General features: G+C 41.8%; 1 protein-coding gene across 2 annotated transcripts in view; it reads left to right on the forward strand.

Moving 5' to 3' along the window:
* Positions 1-13,231, forward strand: part of SLAIN2 (SLAIN motif family member 2) — a 36,523-nt gene extending 23,292 nt beyond the window's left edge. Inside the window, exons 7-9 of one of the 2 annotated variants that reach the window (XM_074154720.1) lie at positions 3,930-4,007; positions 9,030-9,348; positions 10,551-13,231. In XM_074154720.1, coding sequence (XP_074010821.1) covers positions 3,930-4,007; positions 9,030-9,348; positions 10,551-10,617 — 464 coding nt within the window. In that variant the 3' untranslated portion in view covers positions 10,618-13,231. The remainder of the gene's footprint in view (positions 1-3,929; positions 4,008-9,029; positions 9,349-10,550) is intronic. The other variant, XM_074154719.1, reaches the window with a different exon arrangement.
* Positions 13,232-22,912: the final 9,681 nt, after the last annotated feature.

Genomic DNA, 22,912 nt, shown 5'->3' on the forward strand with positions numbered 1-22,912 from the left:
TGTGCGGACAGTCGGTCCCAGGTGTGTGATACTGTAGCCAAAGAAGTTAGTGTGACCTTCTGGTTGTTCATACAGGTTACCCCAGCGTCTTTCACCTTGCCCCCTTCTTTCACTACTCTCAAACACTCAGAAGGTGGGATATACAACTGAAAGGGCATGTGTGTATTTCAAATGCTACAGTTGGGAAGCTTATCAAACTATAAAGCACCCAGAGCAGCTGGACAGCAGCTCTCCAACTGCGTTATTTTTGTAATAGGAAGAATAATCAAAATGACCTGAAACAAAATTAAGGAAAAAATATTTTTAGTAAGAATACATACAGATTTTATTTGTTTTTACATTAAGTGAACTCAGTAGGGAACAGCACAGAGGGCAGCTTAATTGGCTAGAAGGCTATATCCAGTATTAAAACTATATTCGCAGTGAAACTTTATGGAAAGATCAGACAGCAGAAGTCTTAATATTCAATATTTAGTGAGTAACTTCATTGCAGGAGCCAAAGTAGTGTGACTTTGTTTATACATGTATAATTTTTTTTTTCAACTTGTGGATGCACTGAGAATCACAGAAATTATTAGGTAAACTTTCTTGCCTTTCATGGGAATCTTTCCCCAAATGTGAACCACTCTACACCAACTTACATTTAAATGTAAGTTAAGTATCATTAATAAAGCCCAGATTTCTAGCTTTTACAGTTTCCCTGCTCTTACAGATGTTTGTCAGAGTCTTGCTATTGACAATCGTAAAACGGTTTGTGTATGAAGTCAATGAGTAAGTATCTTTGCTTAGTCCGGATTAAAAAAATTTCTGCAAAACTGTACATTGTATAAAAATTTCCAGAATTGTGTCCTTTTTATTGTATACTTTTTTGTTTTATTGGCTTTGTATTTTGCCACCTTGCACAAAGTGCTGTTAAATTGCAGCAAATTTTTGTTTTCCCTTGGCAATGACTTCTGGGTCTTGGGATATGAAGCTTCCTCATACACCTGCTAGTTTTGCATGAGCTTACCTTTGCAAGGATGCTGGCTTGCCACCCAAGGTCACTACTTTCCTCCCTGTCAAAGATCTGCTGTTCATAATTGACTTGCACATTTGCTGTGGCTGCAACACTGAGCTCGCTATGGTTGCTGGCATTCAAAAATGAGTTAGGAATCCAGTAAGTTTCTGAAAAGACAATTCCTGTTACGGTTACACAGGCAAATTGTACATGCTTGCTTAAAGAGTAGAGGGAAGATACTTATAATATGTTTAAAGGTACAACTGTAAAACATGAAAACGTTTGGCATTTTAAGTTTTAGCTGTAATGTGGTGAAAAATCCAAATTCTTCTTGAAAAGAGATTGGGTGAATCAGATAGCAGCTGCAAGTATTAGATTTACATATGATTCTCCATGCTGTTATGCAGAAAGTCCTTTCTTTATATGAAAGCTATTAAATATTTACCCTTAAAACACTGGAAGATACCTATTCCTTGGAGAACACAAGTATTACTGTATCTTTTAGACTTTAAAGTGTTAGAGTGACAGAAGGACTCTATTTTGGTCCTATACCATGTAGATTATGCAAAGCTGTAGAACTTCTAGGGTGACTTCCACATAGGAGCTACGTGCTTTCTAGTGGATTGTGTGTGATACTTTTGTACTTACTATTAGCATATGGATGTTAAATCTTCAAGCAGGGTTAAATATAGTACTTTTTCAAAGAGCTAAACTGTAGGTTGTTTAAACTATCAGCAAAGTAACGACTCTGCTTGCCAAGATCCAGCTGCTTGGCGTGTTCAGAGTAAAAGGAGAAAGTGTATGTTTTGAAGAAACCTGAGTATTCCAGTTCAGTTGATCAGAAGTAACTGTAGCTACATGTATTCGTCATGCCCCATTTGTGACAGGTAACGTAATAGCAGACGGAGCACTTCAAGAGCAGCCAGTAGTGTGGATAAGCGTGCGTTCCACGCTTATCTCAAACTGCATGTTTCCTCAGCGTTGCTCAAATTGCACTGCCTGAAGTTCATCTCAGAGATTCAGTGCACAGATTTGTTTAGTTATTGAGTCTATTTCCTGGAGTCTCCATTGAGAAGGAAGGAATTTGAGATATGGAAAGGATTTAAATTATATATATATATATATCATTGCACATCTCTGACTTGCAAGTAGCATAAATAATGACAGGGGAAGAAACTTAGTGCCATGTGCAGTAGCAGATTTAAATCTGAATGAATTAGGGCAAACTAAATTCAAGTTCATAAATATGAAGGAAGAAGCTGTTCTTCATTTTGTGTGGTATAACAAAAACACTGATTCAGTAAAAAATGATATAAAGGAATACTTGTGGACAGAAACACTCTGGCCACAGTCTGCCTCACTGAATTCCTAGGAATTGTGCTCATTTTTAAACATCTTACTGTGCTTAATTGGCTGTTCTTGGGTATGCCTTAAAGTTTATAGCAAGACCATGTGCCCAAAGTGGAATAAGAGTTGCATGCTGCCACATGTCTAGTTGGTGAAAGGAATAACTTATTTTTTTAAAATTCTTAATAGCCGCAGGCAGCATTTTATCATGTTTATAAACACTTTAATTCCTTTTTGCTGTTTGTTGAAAATGATAGATTTTAGTTATTAAGACTAAAATGAATAGACCACCTGGTCATATTTTCAGAATGAAGGTAAAACACATGATGAACTTCTTTTACAGTTCACAGGATGTTGTGAATTTTGCACTGACTGAAGGATAGGAAAGATGATGGCAATTATTATATGCTGTCAAGTTTAGAAAAGGATTAACTAATATTATTAGGATTCTAATTGTTCTTCCCCTACCTTCTTTGTAGTGATATTCACCAATTGGTGATAGGATTACCGAGTTTCCTTACTCAGGGTCAGGATCTTTACACACAGCTGTTCCCCCATCTTTCTTCCTTCTCACTGTGGAAATCAGCCTTGCTAGTGCAATCAGTTTTATGCTGGTATAAAACTCTATACACTGGGGTGAGCAGAGATGTTTATTCATACACTGTCATTTTAAGAAGCCTTTGTGTAGGCAAAGCTTTATTTCATTGACTACTTTCCTCCTTCCCCCCCCTTAAATATGCTGCGGTGAAAATGCGCTGAGTCGATGCGTTCCTTCTGGCAATAGGTAATTCTCTCCTTGCCAAGATTCTGCAGCTCTTGGAACATTGGCTTCTCTCTTGGTAACCAGTAGGTAGTGAGCTCATTTCACAGCAGTATCAGCCCTTGAATGTTACTAGAAAAAAAGCAAGATGTAGGAGCAAAGGCACAGTAAAAACCAATTTCTGTCATGCTGTCTAAATGCTGGCAGCTGATAATTCTTAGTGTGTTATGTCTTCATTTTAATTTTAGTCCTCTTGCGTACCCTTTTGAAGAGGAAAAAAAACAGGCATCTCTCAAAATGGCTTATGTTCGCATAACTGAAAAATACAATTTGCTTATATGATGATCACAGACAAAGATTTATGCTCCTGTATAGTGTTGAATATTTTCCAGAAAAGTCCTTTAAAATGAAAAGTTTAGTCTTGCTAGGTCAAATATGACAGTTTAATTTTCATCTTTGCATCTAATCTTGTACTCGTATTGCTGTAGCATGTTTGCTAGGTGGCTTGTTCTCCCTTTGGTGGTTTTTGTTTGTGTTTTTTTTTTTTTTGCCTTTCTGGGCTTTTTGCCCTGCAAGAAGCTTTACTCTTACAGAATCTGCGCATTTTGCACTGCAAAATTCCTGACACGCTCGTCTGTAACTCTTTGCCATTAAGAGCAAGCACCATTTAAAAAACCCCACCACTTCCAGAGTCATAACAACTTTTTGAGTGTTTTACTCACTCTGTTTCTTGATGCTTCACAAGTGGATGCAATTCTGAAATTCCCAGTAAATTTAGTTTTCTTACCTTCTTAGACAAATATAACACTTCTTGTCTTTCAACAGCTCTGCAAAGGCAGAAAAATTTGCCTCGTGCTGCCTTCAAAACCAAACAGTTTCTTCAAAGTCCATCTACAAAAGGAGGTAATTAACTTACAACCTCTTACTGAGCTCCAGCAAATCTCAGATAATTGTTCACCTGCATTAAATCTCACGTAGTCTAGATTAATAAAATTGGTGTTGCATGTTGAGATTAACCAAGTGGTCCTTGCTGTATGAAAGTTAACTTTTTGGTCTAAACATTAAAAATACAACCCTGTGTTATATAGGAGAAAAAGTATTAAATTTAATTGTGAGATAAAAATCCAAGGATTGGTGACTTCTAGCAATAATCAGGAAATCTGGATTAGAAAAGTAGACTCCAGAATCCATATTTATAAGGGCTAATTTGGATAGGAATTTTTTTAATTGTAAAATATAGTTTTTAAAACAAATGCTGTAAAAATTGTTCTTTTTTTGATTGTGCAAAAATATATGCAGCAAGTGAAAATATCGTCCTATGTGGTGGAAACAAAAGCTCAGGAATTTATCCTTGAAAAGATGAGTATAGAATGTCAACTTGTTTTGCACATATATGCACACGTGCTTGCGCTTCCTCTTTTCCTCTCAAAACTGGAAGATTAACCCCAACATACAGTAATTTAGACTTGTATTTTTTTTTCTCAAGGAACTAGAGACTATTGTATATAATATTCTAGTTTGCCAATGATGGAGGTTGGCTTTTTTTTCTTGAGAAGAAAATGAAATATATTGTGTCTGTAATCCAACTAAACAATTTTTAACTGATTTTTAACTAATTCTGGCAGCCTTGTATGTGACTGCCTCAATTTCACTACTAAGATAAAACAAGTTCATCATTTGGGTTTTAAGCATAGTTGGTCCTGTTGTCTGTTACAATCTAGATTTTATTTCAAAGATCGTATTTCACTTGAGGCCAATCAATAAGCTCTGTATATGCTAGAATCCTTTAAGGATGGTGAGACTCCTTCATGCAGATACTGAGGGTGGCTGACAAAATCACAGAATCGTTGAGTTGGAAGGGACCTTAAAGATCATCGAGTTCCAACCCCCATGCCATGGGCAGGGACACCTCCACTAGAGCAGATTGCTCAAAGCCCCATCCAGCCTGGCCTTAAACACTTCCAGGGATGGGGCATCCACAGCTTCTCTGGGCAACCTGTTCCAGTGCCTCACCACCCTCACAGTAAAGATGCATGCGTTTCTCTCGGTGGTTCAACAGCACTAACTTCTTTGAGTCAACTTCATTCCACGCAGAAAGTTTTAGGAAAGCATAATGGCTTGGAAACAGATTCACATGGCTTAATAAGAAGTCTTTAACGATCTTTGTAATATCTCATACCAAATAGATAAAGGTTTTCTCAATCTTCTGCTTGGCATAAGACCACCATCTTGATTCCTCTGCAAAGCTTTCCAGGCTGTCTTTCCAGTTGGCCATGCCTTTACCTTCATCTGGATGTCTGCAACGCTTACTAGGCCAATGGCCTAGTCTGGAGCTGTGGAAATTTACAGAAAATTAACTTCTCTTTGCGTTTATATTATTTGTAAAACGTTACTAAACCATAGAGAATGAGAAACTGAGCATGTTGCACCACTCAGAATATGTTATATCCCTATGTATATATATACAGTTTATAGTTGCTGTCATTCCTCACTGTAAATGAGGACCCAACATGTCCTTTTCAGTTACTTGCTATTTTATAGTCTTTGATGTGTTGATTTTCTTGCTTCTGATCTGAGATTCGCAAGAGTACAAAAGCATTATGCAGTAATGAAACAAGACTTTTGCTTCAAAAGAATAAACAACTATCAGCAACAATTGGTTTTAGTTTCTCAAAATACTGTTCATTACAGAGCTTGACAAGTTTCACACACAGACACGGGCTTTTTTTTTTTACCATTTTGTGTAAAACAGTTAAAAATACTGTTCAATTCAAATAACTAGCTCTTTATCTCACTGTAACAGATTTGTTAAGGCTTATACAGCAATCCAGTATCAGTCAGATCATAGAATGGTTTGGATCATCTAGTCCAACCCCCTGACATGAGCAGGGCCATCTTTAACCAGACCAGGTTGCTCAGAGCCCCGTCCAACCTGACCTTGAATGTTTCAGGGATGGGGCATCTACCACCTCTCTGGGCAACCTGGGCCAGTGTTTCACCACCCTCATCATAAAGAATTTCTTCCTTCTATCTAGTCTAAATCTACATTCTTTTAGTTAAAAACCATTATGCCTTGTCCTATCGCAACAGGCCCTGCTAAAATTTTGTCCCCATCTTTGTTATAAGCCTTTAAGTACTGAAAGGCTGCAAAAGGGTCTCCCCGGAGCCTTCTCTTCTCCAGGCTGAATATCCCCAACTCTCTCAGCCTCTCCTCATAGGAGAGGGGCTCCAGCCCTCTGATTATCTTCGTGGCCTCCTCTTGACCCGCTCCCACAGGTCCATGTCTTTTCTGTCCTGAGATGACAGAACGGTTTATTGATTCCCATCATTTTACCTCTTCTTTCAGATCATTCTGAATCATCTCATCACGATGGTTATGATTTAACAACTGTATTAGAATTGATTCTGGTTTGAGGTTGATGTGCAGCAGCTGGCCTTGGGGTCCAAGACAGATAAGGTGGTAGCTTCACAGCATCCCGCTTTGCCAGATGGAGGATTTCTTGTTCCCTGCCCACAATCAGGACAGAATCCAGAGAGGGTGGGAAATCTAAATGTCACGACTGCACAGTACCATTTGTTTTTATTGTTGCCAGATACTTTAATTGTAGCTGGTTCTAGTTATTTAGTTTCTAAGGAGATGGAGTTGCCTGAAGTTGTTGAGCACTAACCTTACGCGTTTACGTGTTTTTATTAACCATGGATCAGTTCAATCCTACCAAGTAGTCTTTAACTAAGGCAGTACCTCACTCTTTGTGATCCCGTCTTACAACTAGGACAAACTGAGTTTTATTAAATAGTCAAAACTGCTCTTAAGACAAAATTCTTTATATGTAGAGAAGAATTATTAGGCAGTTTGCCAGAGATTGCGTCATGTGGACTGCTGCGTTGGAGATCACAGCACACTGGAAGACAATTCCTTCCTTTATGTAGGAGAATGAACGCAGCTCTCGGCAATGACTGCAACACTGTGCTGGCAGGAAACGCTTCATGAATTGACAGCTCCAGTTGGAAGCATGGTAAAATATGGTCAACAGAAAACTGGAGAGAATGCGGAGGACTAATTTACTGGATGCTTGCTTTCACTGGGAATGTGACAAGCTGTCCGTTTACCACTTTTCATTGCTTATATTCTGTACCTAAAAACCTTTTCCCCGTGGTGCCTATAAGAGGCCCAAAGCTGTATTGTGTTTACACGCTGGCATCGCTCTGTTGGTCAGTTGCTGACATGATGCTGTATTTGTGTTCCAAGCAAGTGTCGTAATGAGGAGTTTAGTGATAAAAGCTCCCTATGTTTACACTGTAGAATCACCTGGAAATTCTGCAGATTCGATTGCACCAATGTTACAGGCAATGTCACATTTTAAAAACTTCTAATATGTAATCTATCTTAGTCCTAGGAGCACTTTGCTGCTCTTGTCCAGTCATTCTGTTGTTAATGCTTTCCTTAATCCATCCTCTGGCTTGACGCCAAGGTTTTTATTTTAAGGGTTCTTATTCATTCTCCTCTCAGCTTACCAACTGTCAGGTATTGTTGACATCTCTGCCACCTTTTTTATCAGCTTTTCCATGAGTGACTTCATGCTGTGTTTGATATTGCTATCAGTGGAAAGGCCTCTTGAATAACCCAGAAAAAAATTAAATCTAGTTCACATCTGTAATGAGGCACATATTTATCTTCCAAGATATCCCTTATTAGAAATGGCTTCAAAATACAACCTGAATACCACTTCCTCTGTACCCCATTTAGGATGCCGTGTTCCTGTCATTACTCATTTCTTTTCTCACTCCTCGTATTGTTAGTGGATCTACCTTCTTGTAAGATGGTAATAAAAGTGACATGAAGAACCATCTTACTTATGTACAACATCTGTCAAAGAGATGCAACTTCGGTCTCTGTATAAAAAAAGTTTATTTAGTGGAGGGAAAGAATAGTTCATGCAAATTCACTACATGTAAACATGATTTTGTTTTACTTTCCTGATTGATTTGATTGTCCTGTGTCTACTGTTACTGCCCCCACCTCAGTTTGAAAGGCTGGTGAAATTCCATTTAAATAATAAAATGATGGATTAGTTTAAGTATTCTGTTTAGTGATACATTGTGCATAATTTGAAAATATTTCTCATACTCATGAAGAATTGTGTTTGAGGTTTGGCATTATCAAAGGACTGTTGCATATTCTGGTTTATTAAGTGTTCCCAGAAAGGACTTGATTAAAGACCTTATGAAGTATCTGAATACAGATATTAATTCTGCTGATAATTTAGATAAAGGTTGCAAGAAGAAGGTGGCTACAAATTGTTGCAGTTGTCTGGTTTAAATTCCATAGCAGCACCTTAACCTCTTTGGTGTTGCAGGTTGGCTGATCTATCTGTTTCCCTATCAGCCAATAAATCTGGGAGGTGACCATATCTTTAGGTGAATTCTAATTCAATGGATTTGGTTAAAAAGAACAGCATAAAAGAAACACTAAGAAGCTCTGCACTCAGAATTTCATTATTGAAGGCTAATACACACTTTGAATCTATTTAAAGACCGTGTCATACTAGAATAATGTATTCTTCAACGTGTTCTTTCAGGGATGGGAGTTAGGTTCACATGGTTCTGAAGCAGTTAAATTTCTTTTTGACAAATATGTTCTCCTCTGTTTATTTTGACTTGACTAATATAACAGAGCCTTACTAGTATTACTTATAAATCCAGATTAATGGATATTTGTAGTAAGCAAATGGGACATTAGAGTTACGATATCAAAAACACATGACAAAGGACATCTGAATTCCTGTTTCTCATTGCTGCTTGACTGGCTGTATTCATTATACATTCCATATTGTTTGAATATTCACATAAAGTAATTTCCTGATTTTTAAGTTCAGTTATACTGTAACTTAAGCTTGAAAGTAACTTCTGTATTTTATTTTCCAGTACCTTCTTCAAGTAAATTCCGCTCACCTGCAGCACCGTCTCCCCTAGCTCTCCGACAACCAGTGAAAGCATTTAGTAACCATGGACCCGGTTCAGTTGCTTCTCCAGAAGCGGCACAGCTGACACACAGTACTTCTTTACCGGGGCCTCTCGCAACCCAGAGTTCAGGCTTGCCGAGCCCTGCCAGCAGCATTAACACTACTACTCTTACCAGACCGGCAGGGACAGCAGGGATGAGGAGTGGTTTGCCCAGACCCAGTGCCCCTTCCACAGGGGGCATCCCAGTGCCTCGTAGCAAACTTGCACAGCCTGTTCGCAGGTGCGTATGTGACAGACAGTCTTGAGTTTAAAGTTTTCATAATTAATTTTGTACATTGTGTCTTTGTGCTCCTCCTTCCTGCAATTCTTATTTTGATCTCAAGGTCTTTAGAACAGAAGTGGAGACCTCCACATGAAGTATTTGCCTGTGTTTCCAAAATAGCTTTGAAGCAAAACTGAGAGAAAAATAAAGTGTCTTAGTCTGGGCTGAGAAGGGAATATGAATTTGTCTGCATGTGGTAAAAAGTTATCAAAGTATAGCTGGCGAGTGAAAATTCATTTGTACCACTGAGTGACAGATTCTGAAGTCAGAACTATTTTCCTCTTGTAATCCATAAGTCAAGCAGTGGTACCACGGTGAGAACGGTTTCTCTCCTTGGGCAGCAGGAAGCTTTAGGAAGGAAGACACGTGAGGGCAGAGGAGGCATCCGTAGCATTTGCTAAACTTAAAGTAAAAACCAGTGCAGTTAACCCACAGGACAAAACAGAAAGCATAAACAGCTGGTTTCCAGTACCGTAAAAAAGATAAAACAGCCGTAAATAGCGAAGTGGAGGAGTTCTGTTCTGCAGTGAGTGCTGGGCAGGGGAATGTCGAGTGACTGTCTCAGTACTGACTGTTTTACACTCCGAGTCTGCGCTCTTAGACTCGTGTAATAAAAAGCAGTTGGTTTTGACAGGGAGCTCTTAATAGTAGCACAATGTGATTGTCCAAATCACAGCTCATCTTATAGAAAAGTGTTTCACTTACTAAACTTACGCAGCTCTTTTTTTTTTTGAAAGTTTGTGTACATAATGCAGGATCTGTACACAATGCAGTAATGAAGTATCTATGAATGTCAAGATTTTGATGTAAGTAAAATGTAATACTCTAAACAAGGATTTTCCTGTTTATACATCACTGAAAAAAAAAAATCACCTATTTTTAAGTGGCAGCAGCTCATATTTTCACAGAGTATAATAGCAAAAAGTTTTCTGTCTATTTGTGCAGAAAGTTTTTCTGACATGGTTGTTGCCAGGGTACAACACATAGAACCTGAAACTGGAAATGCTTTAGGGTTAAGCTTAAGTAAACTGTACTGCAGAGAAGTAAATGAGTCAAGTGTATATTTCAATTATTTATAAAATGTTTAAATTCTTACGTATTGTAGCTGAAGACTTTGGCAGTTATGTATGAAAGTGAAAAACGTCTCATTTTATTTTTAGATCATTACCCGCTCCCAAAACTTATGGCAACGTGAAAGACGAGAGTTGGAAAGATGGCTGCTACTGAACTGCAGAGCTTAACGCAAAGTTCCAGTGCTCACGGATGCTTCCTCACCAGGCTAAAAACAGCTTGATTATACAAACTGTTCAGATGTGACTTTTGGGATTTGTAAAAATTCCAAACCTCTCTGTCTCTAATTAGCACAAACTGGCAGAGATTATAAAGCAGCACTTTAATGACATCTAACATCAGATGTTTGGTGGTCATACAATCACTTCTACATTAAATTGCTATCAGTCCTGGGTTGTTTTTTTTCTTGCTTGCTAAAAACGTATCAATATGAGCATTTATGACAGTGGCCAATGTCTGGGCAAAAACCTAAGGAATGCCAAAGAAATGCCCATCTTGAAAAACAGCAAGTATAACAGTCAACTTACATTGTCCAAAACTTCATTTTCAGCCTCTTTTAATTCAGCAGAAAGATTGGTGAATACGTACTATTGAAACAAGACCAGGTTAATCAGAGCTGATATTCTGATTGCAGACTGCTACAGTGGTAGTGAAACGTTGCTTTAAACAATTGTGTGAGATTCTCGTTGGGGAAAGTGGTACGTACGTCCTTCAGAAAGAATCAGAAGTTACCCTGGAGGATTAGGCAGAACAGTAAGTAGTAGCCATGGCTTTTATTAACATTAAAGGTTTGAATGTAGCAGACACATGCAAATACAATAGTATAGATTGCATCTTTCCTATGTTGATTTATCAGCTTTACATGCTCTTACATGTTTGATCACCAAAAGGGCTTAGTATCAGTTGTACAGTCTTTCTAACCTTAAAGTTCCTGGCTCAGGAAAGATGGCCTTTGCTACTGTAGCCACATTTTTAACACATGGCTCGCTATTTGGGGAAAACTTTTTTTTATAGCAGGTTTCCTTACAAAGGAAAGAGCAAGTCATAATGTTAATTTGTTGTAATACCATACCACTATGCTTGCAGCCTGGAGCAACTGTAAATGCTGATAGTTAAGGAGAAGGAAACACAACTATGCACTTGTAACATACAAATTTTAAGGTAATGAGTTGACTCTTGATGCCAAATGATATTCATTTAGGTGATGTTCCATGGTATGAGGGAGTTTTCTGTATCCTATTTTTTTACTTTCATCCATTTCTTAAATTGGTTTATTTTAAATTGTAAATATTTTTACAGAAGATATTGCCCATGTAAGTGTGTTTAAATATGTACTTTGCCTTACATATGTGTATCTTACATTACTGGTAACAGAGTATGAAACCTGCTATGTCTGTTTACAAGCTATTAAATTCCTCTGGTGGCTCTGACTTATTCTAACACATTTTGCTCAGAACAACTCATTCATATATTTAGCATTTGAACCATTGTTTTCTGATTTGGAAGACATCATGCAAACCTATGTAACTAAAGTTGTATTGGGTGGGACTAGTTAAATGGAAGGGATTTTGTTTGAAGCTTTTTCAGTATTTTGGATGTACAGTTGATGAAGTAAGAGAATGTGAATGGTATCTCCTTTGTGCAATGACTGACGAAACACTACAAGTTGGATTGGACGGTAGGTAGCCTTCAACCCCGTTAGTATCTGAGTTTGGAACTGCTGGTGTGTTTTGACTCCCACCACTAAGAGGATGACTAACCCTGAAATTCTAGCACTTGAATTTTAGGCCAGCATTAACATATTCCTGGATGAAAAGCCATGCAATACTACTTGACTTGGAAGAAGCCAAATAGGAAGGAGTGGAGACTAATTTGCAGCTCTAATTACTCAAGCAGACTTTGGGTTGATGAATGACTTCACACTCCAGACCAAGACCTGTGCTGAGACTTCAAAGTCGGGGTATCAAATATACTGTAATTCAGTAAGATTTCAGCAGGGATAAAGAAACTACCTTGCACCAGTAGAGCAGTACATACCACTGATCTGGGCTCGCGTCACCCGCTGGCACAGATAACGGATGGCAGTGTCTCATGTCACTTTTAAGTGGAAGAGAGGACTGGATCAGATGCACACATTCTCTCACTAAAGCCTGAATTTTAACATTTCAGCATTTTACAAAGCAATGCTGTAGTCTTCATTGGGGAAAAAAAAAAAAGGTGAATTTTAATTGGTGGATTTTATCAAACACTTGATTGACTTTTAAATTTTGAAAGTCAGTTTAGATGACGATATCGGGGGTTTTACTATGGCTGCATCAAACTGTCGTGTACGTTTCCTTAAGTTAAGTAATTCATCACTTGGGTAAGTTCAGCTTAAGTTTTATAAGGATTCTTTTCTCTGCTGTTCTCCCCTGAAATACAGCGAATGACTTCCTGAAGAGACAGACTGTTTACTAGAAAGCCTTTGTGCATTACCCATTTATTGGTATCAGGAAATCACGGGGGCTCTGTGTTTAGAGATTTACTGCAGAAGTGTGGAAATATGGATTTGATAAACTAGTGCCTATGATTTACTTAACTTATGTTTGATATAGTAGTAAGGGTTTTATGAATGTGGATTACTTTTTGTGCCAACAGCTCAGAATTGTTGTATGTGTGTAGGCAGAAGGACTTGTTCTGCTTCCAAAGTTATTTAATTTTTTTGTGTTTGAATGTTTTTGTAAGTGTTGAAAGTGTAAAAAAAAAATATATAAAAAAATATTCTTACCACAGATACTTTCTGGATCATTATTTTTATAAAAAATAGCTTTTAAAAGCTTTTAGAAATTTAGAGGGTATTTTTTTAGGGCTTTTTTGGTTTGTTGGGTTGTTTTTCAAGAACTGTATTCCCTTTTTCCAGAAGTTACCAACATCAGCTTCTGCCCCCCTGTAATTCATGAACTAAGCACAGCGCTGTGTTTGGGTGAAATGTGTGATTTCACTGACTTTTCCTTTTCTTGGTATTAAAGTTAAGCTAGGTTTACTTCTAGGTGGTGGCCACTTACTGTTAAATCTGTTTAACAAAATTTAACCCGTGAGACTCGCTATTAGCTGTCTATTCCAGCATAGTCCCCTATTTTGTAATTAAGCCACTAGATTAAAACGTTTCTCCCTGGCTGGCTCACCTACTTATGCAGAGCTGGCTTCACACCTACTGCTTTAAAATGTCATCCGCTTAACTGCTCCCTTCGCTGCTTTTTAGTTCTGCCGTCAAGTACCGCTTGCCCCACACCCCTTCAGGAAAATAGAGCAGTGTCAATATCACAGGCAATTAATAGCCTTTCCCGTTTCTCTTTTATTAGGTTTCTGTAACAAACTCTTCTATATTAAACTATTGCTTATAATTAGCATCATCCATATTGCAAGATTCCAGACAGAGAACTGTAGAAATAATATTTTCTTATTTTGAGCGAAGGTATGAGAGCTCCTTGGGGTTTGGTACATGAGTGCTAGGTCATATTTTTTTGGTGATGTGTTACCCTCTAGGAGTCTGATTGCAACTGTGAAGAAAAATAAGGGATGCACAAGTGAGGAGGCAGGAGGTTGAAGCTTTTTATGCTGCTGAAGACTTGGGGGGGGAGGGGGGGGTGCAGAGCATGCAGGTTTAATCATTTAAAAATACTACAAATTACAAATATTTCTGAGTGCCACAAAGATGATGAGAGGGCTGGAGCACCTCTGCTATGAGGACAGGCTGAGAGAGTTGGGGTTGTTCAGCCTGGAGAAGAGAAGGCTCCGGGGAGACTTTATAGCCCCTTTCAATACCTACAGGAGAGATGAGGAGGGACTCTTTATCAGGGAGTGCAGCGATAGGATGTGGAGTAATGGTTTTAAACTGAAAGAGGGGAGATTTAGATTAGATATCAGGAAGAAACTTTTCACTGTGAGGGTGGTGAGACACTGGAACAGGTTGCTCAGAGAAGCCCCATCACTGGAGGTGTTCAAGACCAGCCTGGACTGGACTTTGAGCAACCTGGTGTAGTGGGAGGTGTCCCTGCCTGCAGCAGGAGGGTTGGAATTCAATGATCTTTAAGGTCCCTTCCAACACAAACCATTCTATGAGGATAAGAACACATGGGAAACAAATATGACAGTGATGTGTCTTTAGTTCTCCCTTTTGATCTATAAGAACAGGAGCAAACTTGAGAATTTTTTTTTTTAATATTTACTTTTTAAGTAAAACTGGTGTGATGTGAGATTGCTTTGATTAAAAAAACAGAAACCTACCTGCTGTTGACGTGTGTGTGCCATTCGGTAGTAGGAGGCTGACACCTACAGGCCGTCTATCTGCAGTCGTGTTTCAGGAGGCTGGGAAGTGGGTGCTCTCTGGAGTATCCATGTTTTACACAGAACTGCGCGCTGAAGAAGGTGCTCTCTGCTCCAAGAGCTAAAGAACTGAAAGGAGCGGATCTCATTAGACACGCTCTCCACGGGATTGTTTTATGATAGTGTTTTCAGCCCTGGTATCTCACACAGTTGTAGTGGCCATCACTGTCCTCTTTACACTAAATTATAAACTCTGTGACTACATTAAGCACTGACAGGACACAAAACATAACTGTAGTGGTTAAACTGATTTGTGGAGCTTCAGCAGGATTAAAGGAACAGGGAGCTACAATGATTTCTTACCAGGAAAGTGATTTTTCCATAGAATTGTCTAGGTTGGAGGGGACCTTTAAGACCATCTAGTTCAAACATCAACTTAACTGATAAAAACCATCACTAAACCATGTCTCTCAGCACTATGTCAACCCTTCTTTTAAATACCTCCAGGGACGGTGCCTCAGCCACTTCCCTGGGCAGCCCATTCCAAGGCTTAATAACCCTTTCAGTGTAAAAATTCTTCCTAATATCCAATCTGAACCTCCCCTGGCGCAACTTGAGGCCGTTTCCTCTTGTCCTATGGCTTGTGACTTGGGAGAAGAGACCGACACCCCCCCATCCCCCACCCCCTTCAACTCGGTGCATCATCCATCTCTGTTACGGTCAATTAAATAAATAAATAAATCAAAATTAGTGGCTTTGAAAGTTGGGAAGCCTGAGACTCTCTGTGCAGTGTGGTACTCACAGGAGACAAAAGCGGGCTGTATCTTTCACAAGACTAAGACTAAACAAACGAAGATACTTCTGCTGTAATCAGCTCCTGCCACAAGCACAAACATAGATAATCATGTAAGTCCATCTTCTTTTGGAAAATTCTTTTAATACCTTAACAAAGATAAAGCTTAGAAGAGAATGGCATGTGATGCCTTCTCCCCCAGAGTGTTCAGCCCTCCTTACTCCTTTGAAATTATCTCTGAAAGCTTAACTCTGCTGTCGGCTACAGCAGGTGAGATTCAAAAAAAAAATGAGCATCTTAGGGATGAGTGGTGTTTGCCTTCCCGAGAAGGTGACAGTGCGCCCCATCCCCAGCATTACTCCACTTTCAGTTATCATGCACAATACACAGAATCACAGAATCACCTAGGTTGGAAGGGACCTTTTAAGATCATCTAGTCCAACCGATGAAAAAAAAAAAAAATAAAAAAAAAACCACCTCAAAAAAACAAAAAACACACAAGACCCACAAACAAACCACACACCCCACCACACCACCCAACACTAATCCATATTCCCAAGCACCATGTCAGCTCCTCTCTTGAATACCTCCAGGGATGGTGCCTCAACCACCTCCCTGGGCAGCCCATTCCAATGCCTGATAACCCTTTCAGTAAAGAAATATTTCCTAATATCTAACCTGAACTTCCCCTGGCGTAACTTGAGGCCATTGCCTCTTGTCCTATCATCTGTAACTTGGGAGAAGAGACCGACCCCCGCCTCTCTACAGCCTCCTTTCAGGTAGTTGTAGAGAGCGATAAGGTCTCCCCTCAGTCTCCTCTTCCCCAGACTGAACACCCCCAGCTCCCTCAGCCTCTCCTCGTAAGACTTGTGCTCCAGACCCCTCACCAGCTTCGTTGCCCTTCTCTGGACCCGCTCCAGCACCTCAATGTCTTTCCTGTGGTAGGGGGCCCAAAGCTGGACGCAGTACTCGAATACAAACTATGGGTTTCCCTGTGCTGTTCTCCATTCTCTTTGCCGTGATTTTCTTGGGACTGTAGTCAAAATTGCACCTTTTCACAGCCCTGCTCTGAGAGGCGGTTTAAAAATCTTGCAACAACTTGGTCCCGTGTCAGACAAACTGTCCGTCCCCCGCCCTCCACTCACCCAGCACGTGGCCTCAAGACGCCCAACACCAGCTGCCTCCATGGTCCTCCAGCAACAAGGCTGTGAGAAGACCCAGGTGAACACCTGCCATCCCTGACCAGCTCAACTTCAGAGTCAGTTTGGGAGATACTTAGCGTCATACATTTTTTTTTCAGGCTTTCTTACACATGTGTCCATTGAATTTAATGGAATCAATTCCCATGTGAATGATAACTCATTTCTGAAAACACCGGCACGTTTTGGTCTGACAGAGCTATTTTTCTTGCTAAAAGTATTTGGTGAAATTAGTCAGGCAGTACACTTGGTTTCTCTCTTGGTTTCTACATAAGCTTGCTTTTTTTGCATTCAAGGAAGGCGCATTCATAGAGCAATTCAACTGGTTTCTTTCTGTAAGGACGGTTAATGTCTTCAAAAACATTGAAGTGGTCCAAGTCAGGGTTGGGGATTTTTTTGCATGAGAGGACGGTGAATAAGGACACGTGTTCTGTGTTGTTCTTTCTTTGCCTCTGTCCTGTCTAAGAGAAAAAGGTGATTATTAATATGAGAGTAGGTCACCAATGACTTACTTGGGACCCTGCGTGGCCTCGGCTGCTTGAAGCCATGTAGGCAAACAAGAAACCTCTGGGTCGTGACGTGCTGGTGGTGGGAGTGTGGTCAGGGGGACGGGCACGTTGGGCTTTCCCTGGCATCATGCTTCTCCCAGGCTTTGGCCAGGGACAGAGACAGGCTGCTGGGCTGGACTGGGTGTCCCCGGCCCTAAGCCAGCATCACTGCACTCTGACTCCTGGCAGTCTTCTCCGTTTGTCTCCAGGCACTCGTCCTCAGTTGTGTGTTTCCCTTCAGACACTATCAGGAAACAAATCTGTACAAGCCATTATAAAGGCTTCGTTACCTGACGCAGCCCTACCTCCCCTTCACTCAGCACGGTTAACGCTGCCACATCATTTCACTGCTGCTGCTGCTCTCGGTGCTTCAGATGGGTGCCAAAATGCTGGCGGGAGAAGGTGACGCCGGAGCAGGCTCTGGATTACAAGGAGTTTGGTTTGCATCCTCTTCAGAGCGGAGGGTAAGGCCAGCTGCGCTCCTGGCTGATGGAACCTGGTGCGTGCCAAGTTAAAGGAGCACCACATGAGCTTTCTTCTTCAAGCAGAGCTAGTTGTCTCATTGAAGATCAGCAGGACAGGCCCATCTTAAAGATATCTTTGTCACTCTCCTCCTTGAGAAATGAAATTTTATTAAAGCGCATGCTGCCACTTGGAGTCCCCTCCCAAAGAAAAGGGCTGGGGGTGGGGGGATGAGGCAAACCCCCTGCTCTTCACGCTCTGCCTCAGCTCCTGTCTTAACCTCGAATTTCTCAGCTCTGCGGTCGTCCATTTACCCCTACATTTACTCACCCAACCGCTCAGCCCAGAGCAAGGTTGTATTGTTTCTGTTCATCCATTCCCCACCGGGCTAATGCAGACACATAAAACCAGTTAATGCTGCTTCAACTGACCTGTCTTTAAAGGAGTTATGAAAACCTTGTCCTGATTCTCATCCTTTTAAAGCCTGGATGTCGGTGACAGCAACGTGGCATCACCAGCGTCACTCAGCCTCAGGAAAGCCGCCTGGAGCAGCCCCCTCCATCCATGGCCAGCCGTGGACTGAAATAAGCACCTGTCTTCCGAACTCGCGTGCGGGGAGCGAGGGGCAGGTTCCCTGCCGTTCAGAGGAAGGGTCAGTCAGTCAGTTCGTATCTTGTCTCATACAGCGGGGTAAGTTAAGAACGGAAATTTGGTCGCCCTCGGTTTATGAGCCCAAATGTCAGGGAGCGGATAATGTCTATTGTAAATGTCAGAGTCGAGGGATTTTTCTTCTCCCTGTAAAAGAACAAAAAAAAAAAAAAAAAAATCAACAGAGATTTAGTTACTGTATTCATGCTGCCGTTCACTCGGGCTCAGCCCCACTGAGAGTGAATGATACTGTCCACAACACTATTAAAAGGGACTGATGGGTCTGGAAAAGGCCCCAAGCCCACCTCAGCCCTCTCCTTGGGCAGTAAAGCGGGTCTGGGTAACACAAGGCTCTGCTAAGGGCTGGCAAACCCAGGCTACCGTCTCCTGAGCCCACCACAGGGATTTAATCCGTATCTGGTGGGCTTCTCACCGTTACGATTTATGTCCACATGAAAATTTGCCCAGGGCAGTGAAATGCAGCCCTCTGCACTTGCACCCCCCCCAGCCACCAGTGCCAGCCTTCCTGCCCCATGGCCAGCTCTCAAGCAGAAGAAATAGAAAACTCCTTTTCCAAAACCACTTTACAACCTACTACTCCAGGCTTGAGACTGTGTCATGGGCTCTACCGATTTCTAACCTTAATTTTCCCACCTCGACAGAGGTGTCGCATCAGTTCAGGGCTCCTTTCCCCGGGCTGAGGGACCAACTGAAGTAGGAAAAAATCAGCGGTTCTCGTTACGGGGCTCGAACCACGCACCCGCTGCAGGGCTGGGGCTCAGCCCGTCCCTCCCGCTCCTCCCCAAGGCCATTTTCCTGTCCTGCCCTCCCTCTGCCCCCCCAGGGCTCTCAGGTTTTTTTCATTAGCAGATTCTTTCTATCAGCGTGTTCCCACTTTCTGCACCCTCCTCGTTATGAAGATAATTAAATAATATTAATTACCAAAGCAAATCACTGAAATCTGCCTACCAGGAACCTCATTTCAAAATTCAAAACAACAGGTAGGTTACATTTACAGCCCATTTACGCCCTCCTTTTAGCCCTTCTATTTTACTGTCTTTTGTGCCTTTTTTACTCTTATAAATAATGCCAGGTTTTCTTTTTTTTGCTCTCCTCACTTCCTTCTGATGGCTCTCCAGACACTAGGGGGAGGTCTTGCTTTCTCTGTGCTTTTCAGTCCCAAGTTTGGTCTAGTCCAGCTTCAATTCGCCACATCATCCTGAATTTATACCAAATTGTCCATGAGGTCCTGAATGAATTTAACAAACAGCTGCATTTACGCCAGGAAAGCCCCAGTCTGAGGGAAGACCAAGGAAAAACCACCTCTCGTACAGATCTGTGACTTTATCTGAAAGAGAAGAGCTAAAATTCAGCTCGTCTTTCCTGCACGTCACCTCTAATTCATAGAGCTGCCAGGCTGCATCCCAGATTATCAATGATGGCTCCAATGCCAGCGTCGATATTGTCATCTTCTTGTCTAGATTTTATGATGTAGGACTTTTTATTTTTCCATTTTAGGTGGATTTAAACCTCCTAAAATGTTTAAGATTTGATAAATATTCTCCCACTGGCTGAGGTTTTCCAACTAAATGTGTAGCACCACACGGCACCAGCTCAGGACTGGGGGGGTGTAAAAAAGGCTTGTATTGAGCTACTCACAGCTGGCGTGGATTACAGGAGACATCCACCCCTTTCCTCTCTCCCCGGCAGGTCCACCTGCAGTTACCACAGCACTCGAGCACAGCCAACCTCCAGAGCAGCTCCTCTGAGCCACCCAAATGTAGCAATGGGCCACCAACTCCCACCGCCACAGCTGTGACATTACTTGGGGGACAGGAGCCTGCGCTGCACGGGGCTCTGGGGCAACAGATGGTTGCACAAAGCTCTGGGGCAACTCTCTGGGCAAACCGGTGCCATTACTACTCTGCAATGGGGAAGACGGGCCAGCATCCTTCTCTGCAGAGCCTGGCTTCTCGGGGGTTCCAGATTTGGGCATCTGATCCGAGACATCCCCTGGGAAAAGCTCAGCTGTGACCTGCATTTTTGCCAAAGTCGAGTCAGCAGCTGGAGCTCACCCTGCTGCAGTGGTGAGATGTTCGCCTGACCCCCCTGAGAGACTCCCCTGCCTCCCTGGGCTCGCCAGCCTCCAGCACCATTGATTTTATTTGCCCCAGCAGTATCTAATCTGACCCTTTCTTACAGCAGCTTAAACCCATTGTCCTTCTGTGGGCTTGTGAGGGTACTATAAAGAGGCTACTTTCAACTAGTGGTAGAGCGGACACGTCAGGCAGAAGAAATATCCTCCCAGCTTCATGCCCCAGAAAGGAAATAAAAGATCTTGTTGACCAAGACACTCACCCTTTCATCTTCCTGGCAAATCAACAGGTACCCAAAATCGTGTACAAAACCCAGGGCACACCTTCCTCAGCTGCAGCAACGTGCAAGCGCTACCGATACCACAGGGTTAACATTCAGAAGATCCTTTAGGTTATTAAAAAATGTCCTACTTTATCATGGGTTTAAAAGCGCACATAACACTACGCGTCGAGGCTATTTTCACAGGACTAATACACAACATTATCTCAGACAAGTATGAAGAGATTCCTATTATGTTTGAGATTTATTTCTTCCCGCTTGCCTGAGATTTCTCCTAGTCAGCTTGAGATTTAATTTAAGTAATAGTGCACCTGTTTTGAAGGGCTTGCTTATTTGCTGATCGGTGTTACCGATACTCACTTTTATTATTTGGTAGAAATTTGGCAGCAGGACAAGAAGCATTTTTATGCTATGTTTGTACAGTTTCTGACACAAAACAGTCTTAGTCCACATCCAGACACCTTCAATGCAGCGATACAAATGGCAACTGTGTGCAAAGATTTATTTTGCGGAACCTGAGATAGAGTATCAATGCTATCAGCTCTTATCTTTCCCCCGAGGCTCAGCATTAACATCCCTCTTAATATGCAGAAGGATTTGGCAGGACAGGGATGTAGTTTGTCTTTGGGGTGTCTTTCTTCAATTAAATAAACGCTCTATGAATCAACTGCTGCTGTAGGTATTATTGAATTTACTTCTGCATTTTTTGACATTTAAACTATTCTGTGGGACAATACAGTCTTGGTGTCATTTACTCTGTTCTGGCATTTTATTGCAAAACCCCAAATATAGATTTTATAGGCACAAAACCACATTTGCCTGACCTATCTCCATATTACCTCCCTTGATTTATGCCCTTAACCCTGGCCAGGTTCCTGCATAGGAAATCAAGAGGGGGCTGGGAGCCTCGATGGGCGATAGAAGCCAATAAGCTCTGCTGGATCTGGGCCTCCAACTGCACACGCATCCCAAAGCCCCACTGTTAACCGAGTTGTGCACATCCCATTTGCAGTGTCCTCTCTGGCCTCGATGACAGCGCTGTCCCCTCACGGCCACCAGGGTCACAGAATCACAGAATGGTTAGAGTTGGAAGGGACCTTAAAGATCATCGGGTTCCAACCCCCCTGCCGTGGGCAGGGACACCTCCCGCTAGACCAGGTTGCTCAAAGCCCCATCCAGCCTGGTCTTGGTCCCCCCGCACCTTCCCCCGGTTCCCGCAGACGCTGAACGGGCTGTTTGTGGCACTCACAGGGAGGAAAATCAGGGCTACAGCAACCAAAACGCGCTTGTCTCCAAAATACGACTGAGACTGTCTCTGTGCGAGAGCCCGTGCGAAGCGAGACCCGCACCCGCGGTGCAGAAATACCATTTGACTTTTAAAACCGAACGCGGTGCCTTCAGAGGCAGCCTCGCCTCATCCCGTCGGCAGCCTCCCGTCCCTGCCTGGCTGGGCAGGATGCTAATTTTGGCTCTTCCAGAGCGAGGCATGCATTAGTCATCAGGTCATTTGTTTTATTGCGACTTTTCATCTTAATCCTGATAACACTCTAACTCCAGAAGAAGATCAAAACAGCAACAAAAGGGAACACAGTCTGAGGCAGAATTATTTCTTGTTTGAATTTGGGTAAAGGTATCCCCCCATAAAGCCACTTAATTGCTTAAGGAAAAAAATTACTGCTACTAATTGTTTTACAGTTGTAGGGGTACAACTGCCACAATGAATGACCGTCAGCAATCAATTTACAAAATTATTCTTCAGTGATCCCCTGATTTCATCTCCTTCTGTGGACCAGAAGCCTTTTCCTAATGGGATGGTTGGCAAAAGGTCTTTTCATCTCGTTTTTAAAAGGCAGGTCACGCAGCCTCAAACACTTAGTTGTAATTATGAATTATTGGCACCTTGTGACCCGAGTCGTCATGCACTTACTTGTTGATTAATGGCCTTCAGGCAGCTTAAAAAGAAACATGGGGGAACACCAAGTAGAACGGGAGGGGTTTATTATAACGATTTCTGCCCCTGAGCGCTAACCCGGAGCTTCAGTGCAAGGATCCATCCCCAGCCGCTCGGAGACTGCGCCGACAGCAGGGACACGAAGGAGACAGCGCAGCCGAGTGACCAG

This window comes from Numenius arquata, chromosome 10 (genome assembly GCF_964106895.1).
Source record: "Numenius arquata chromosome 10, bNumArq3.hap1.1, whole genome shotgun sequence".
Classification (NCBI taxonomy): Eukaryota; Metazoa; Chordata; class Aves; order Charadriiformes; family Scolopacidae; genus Numenius; species Numenius arquata.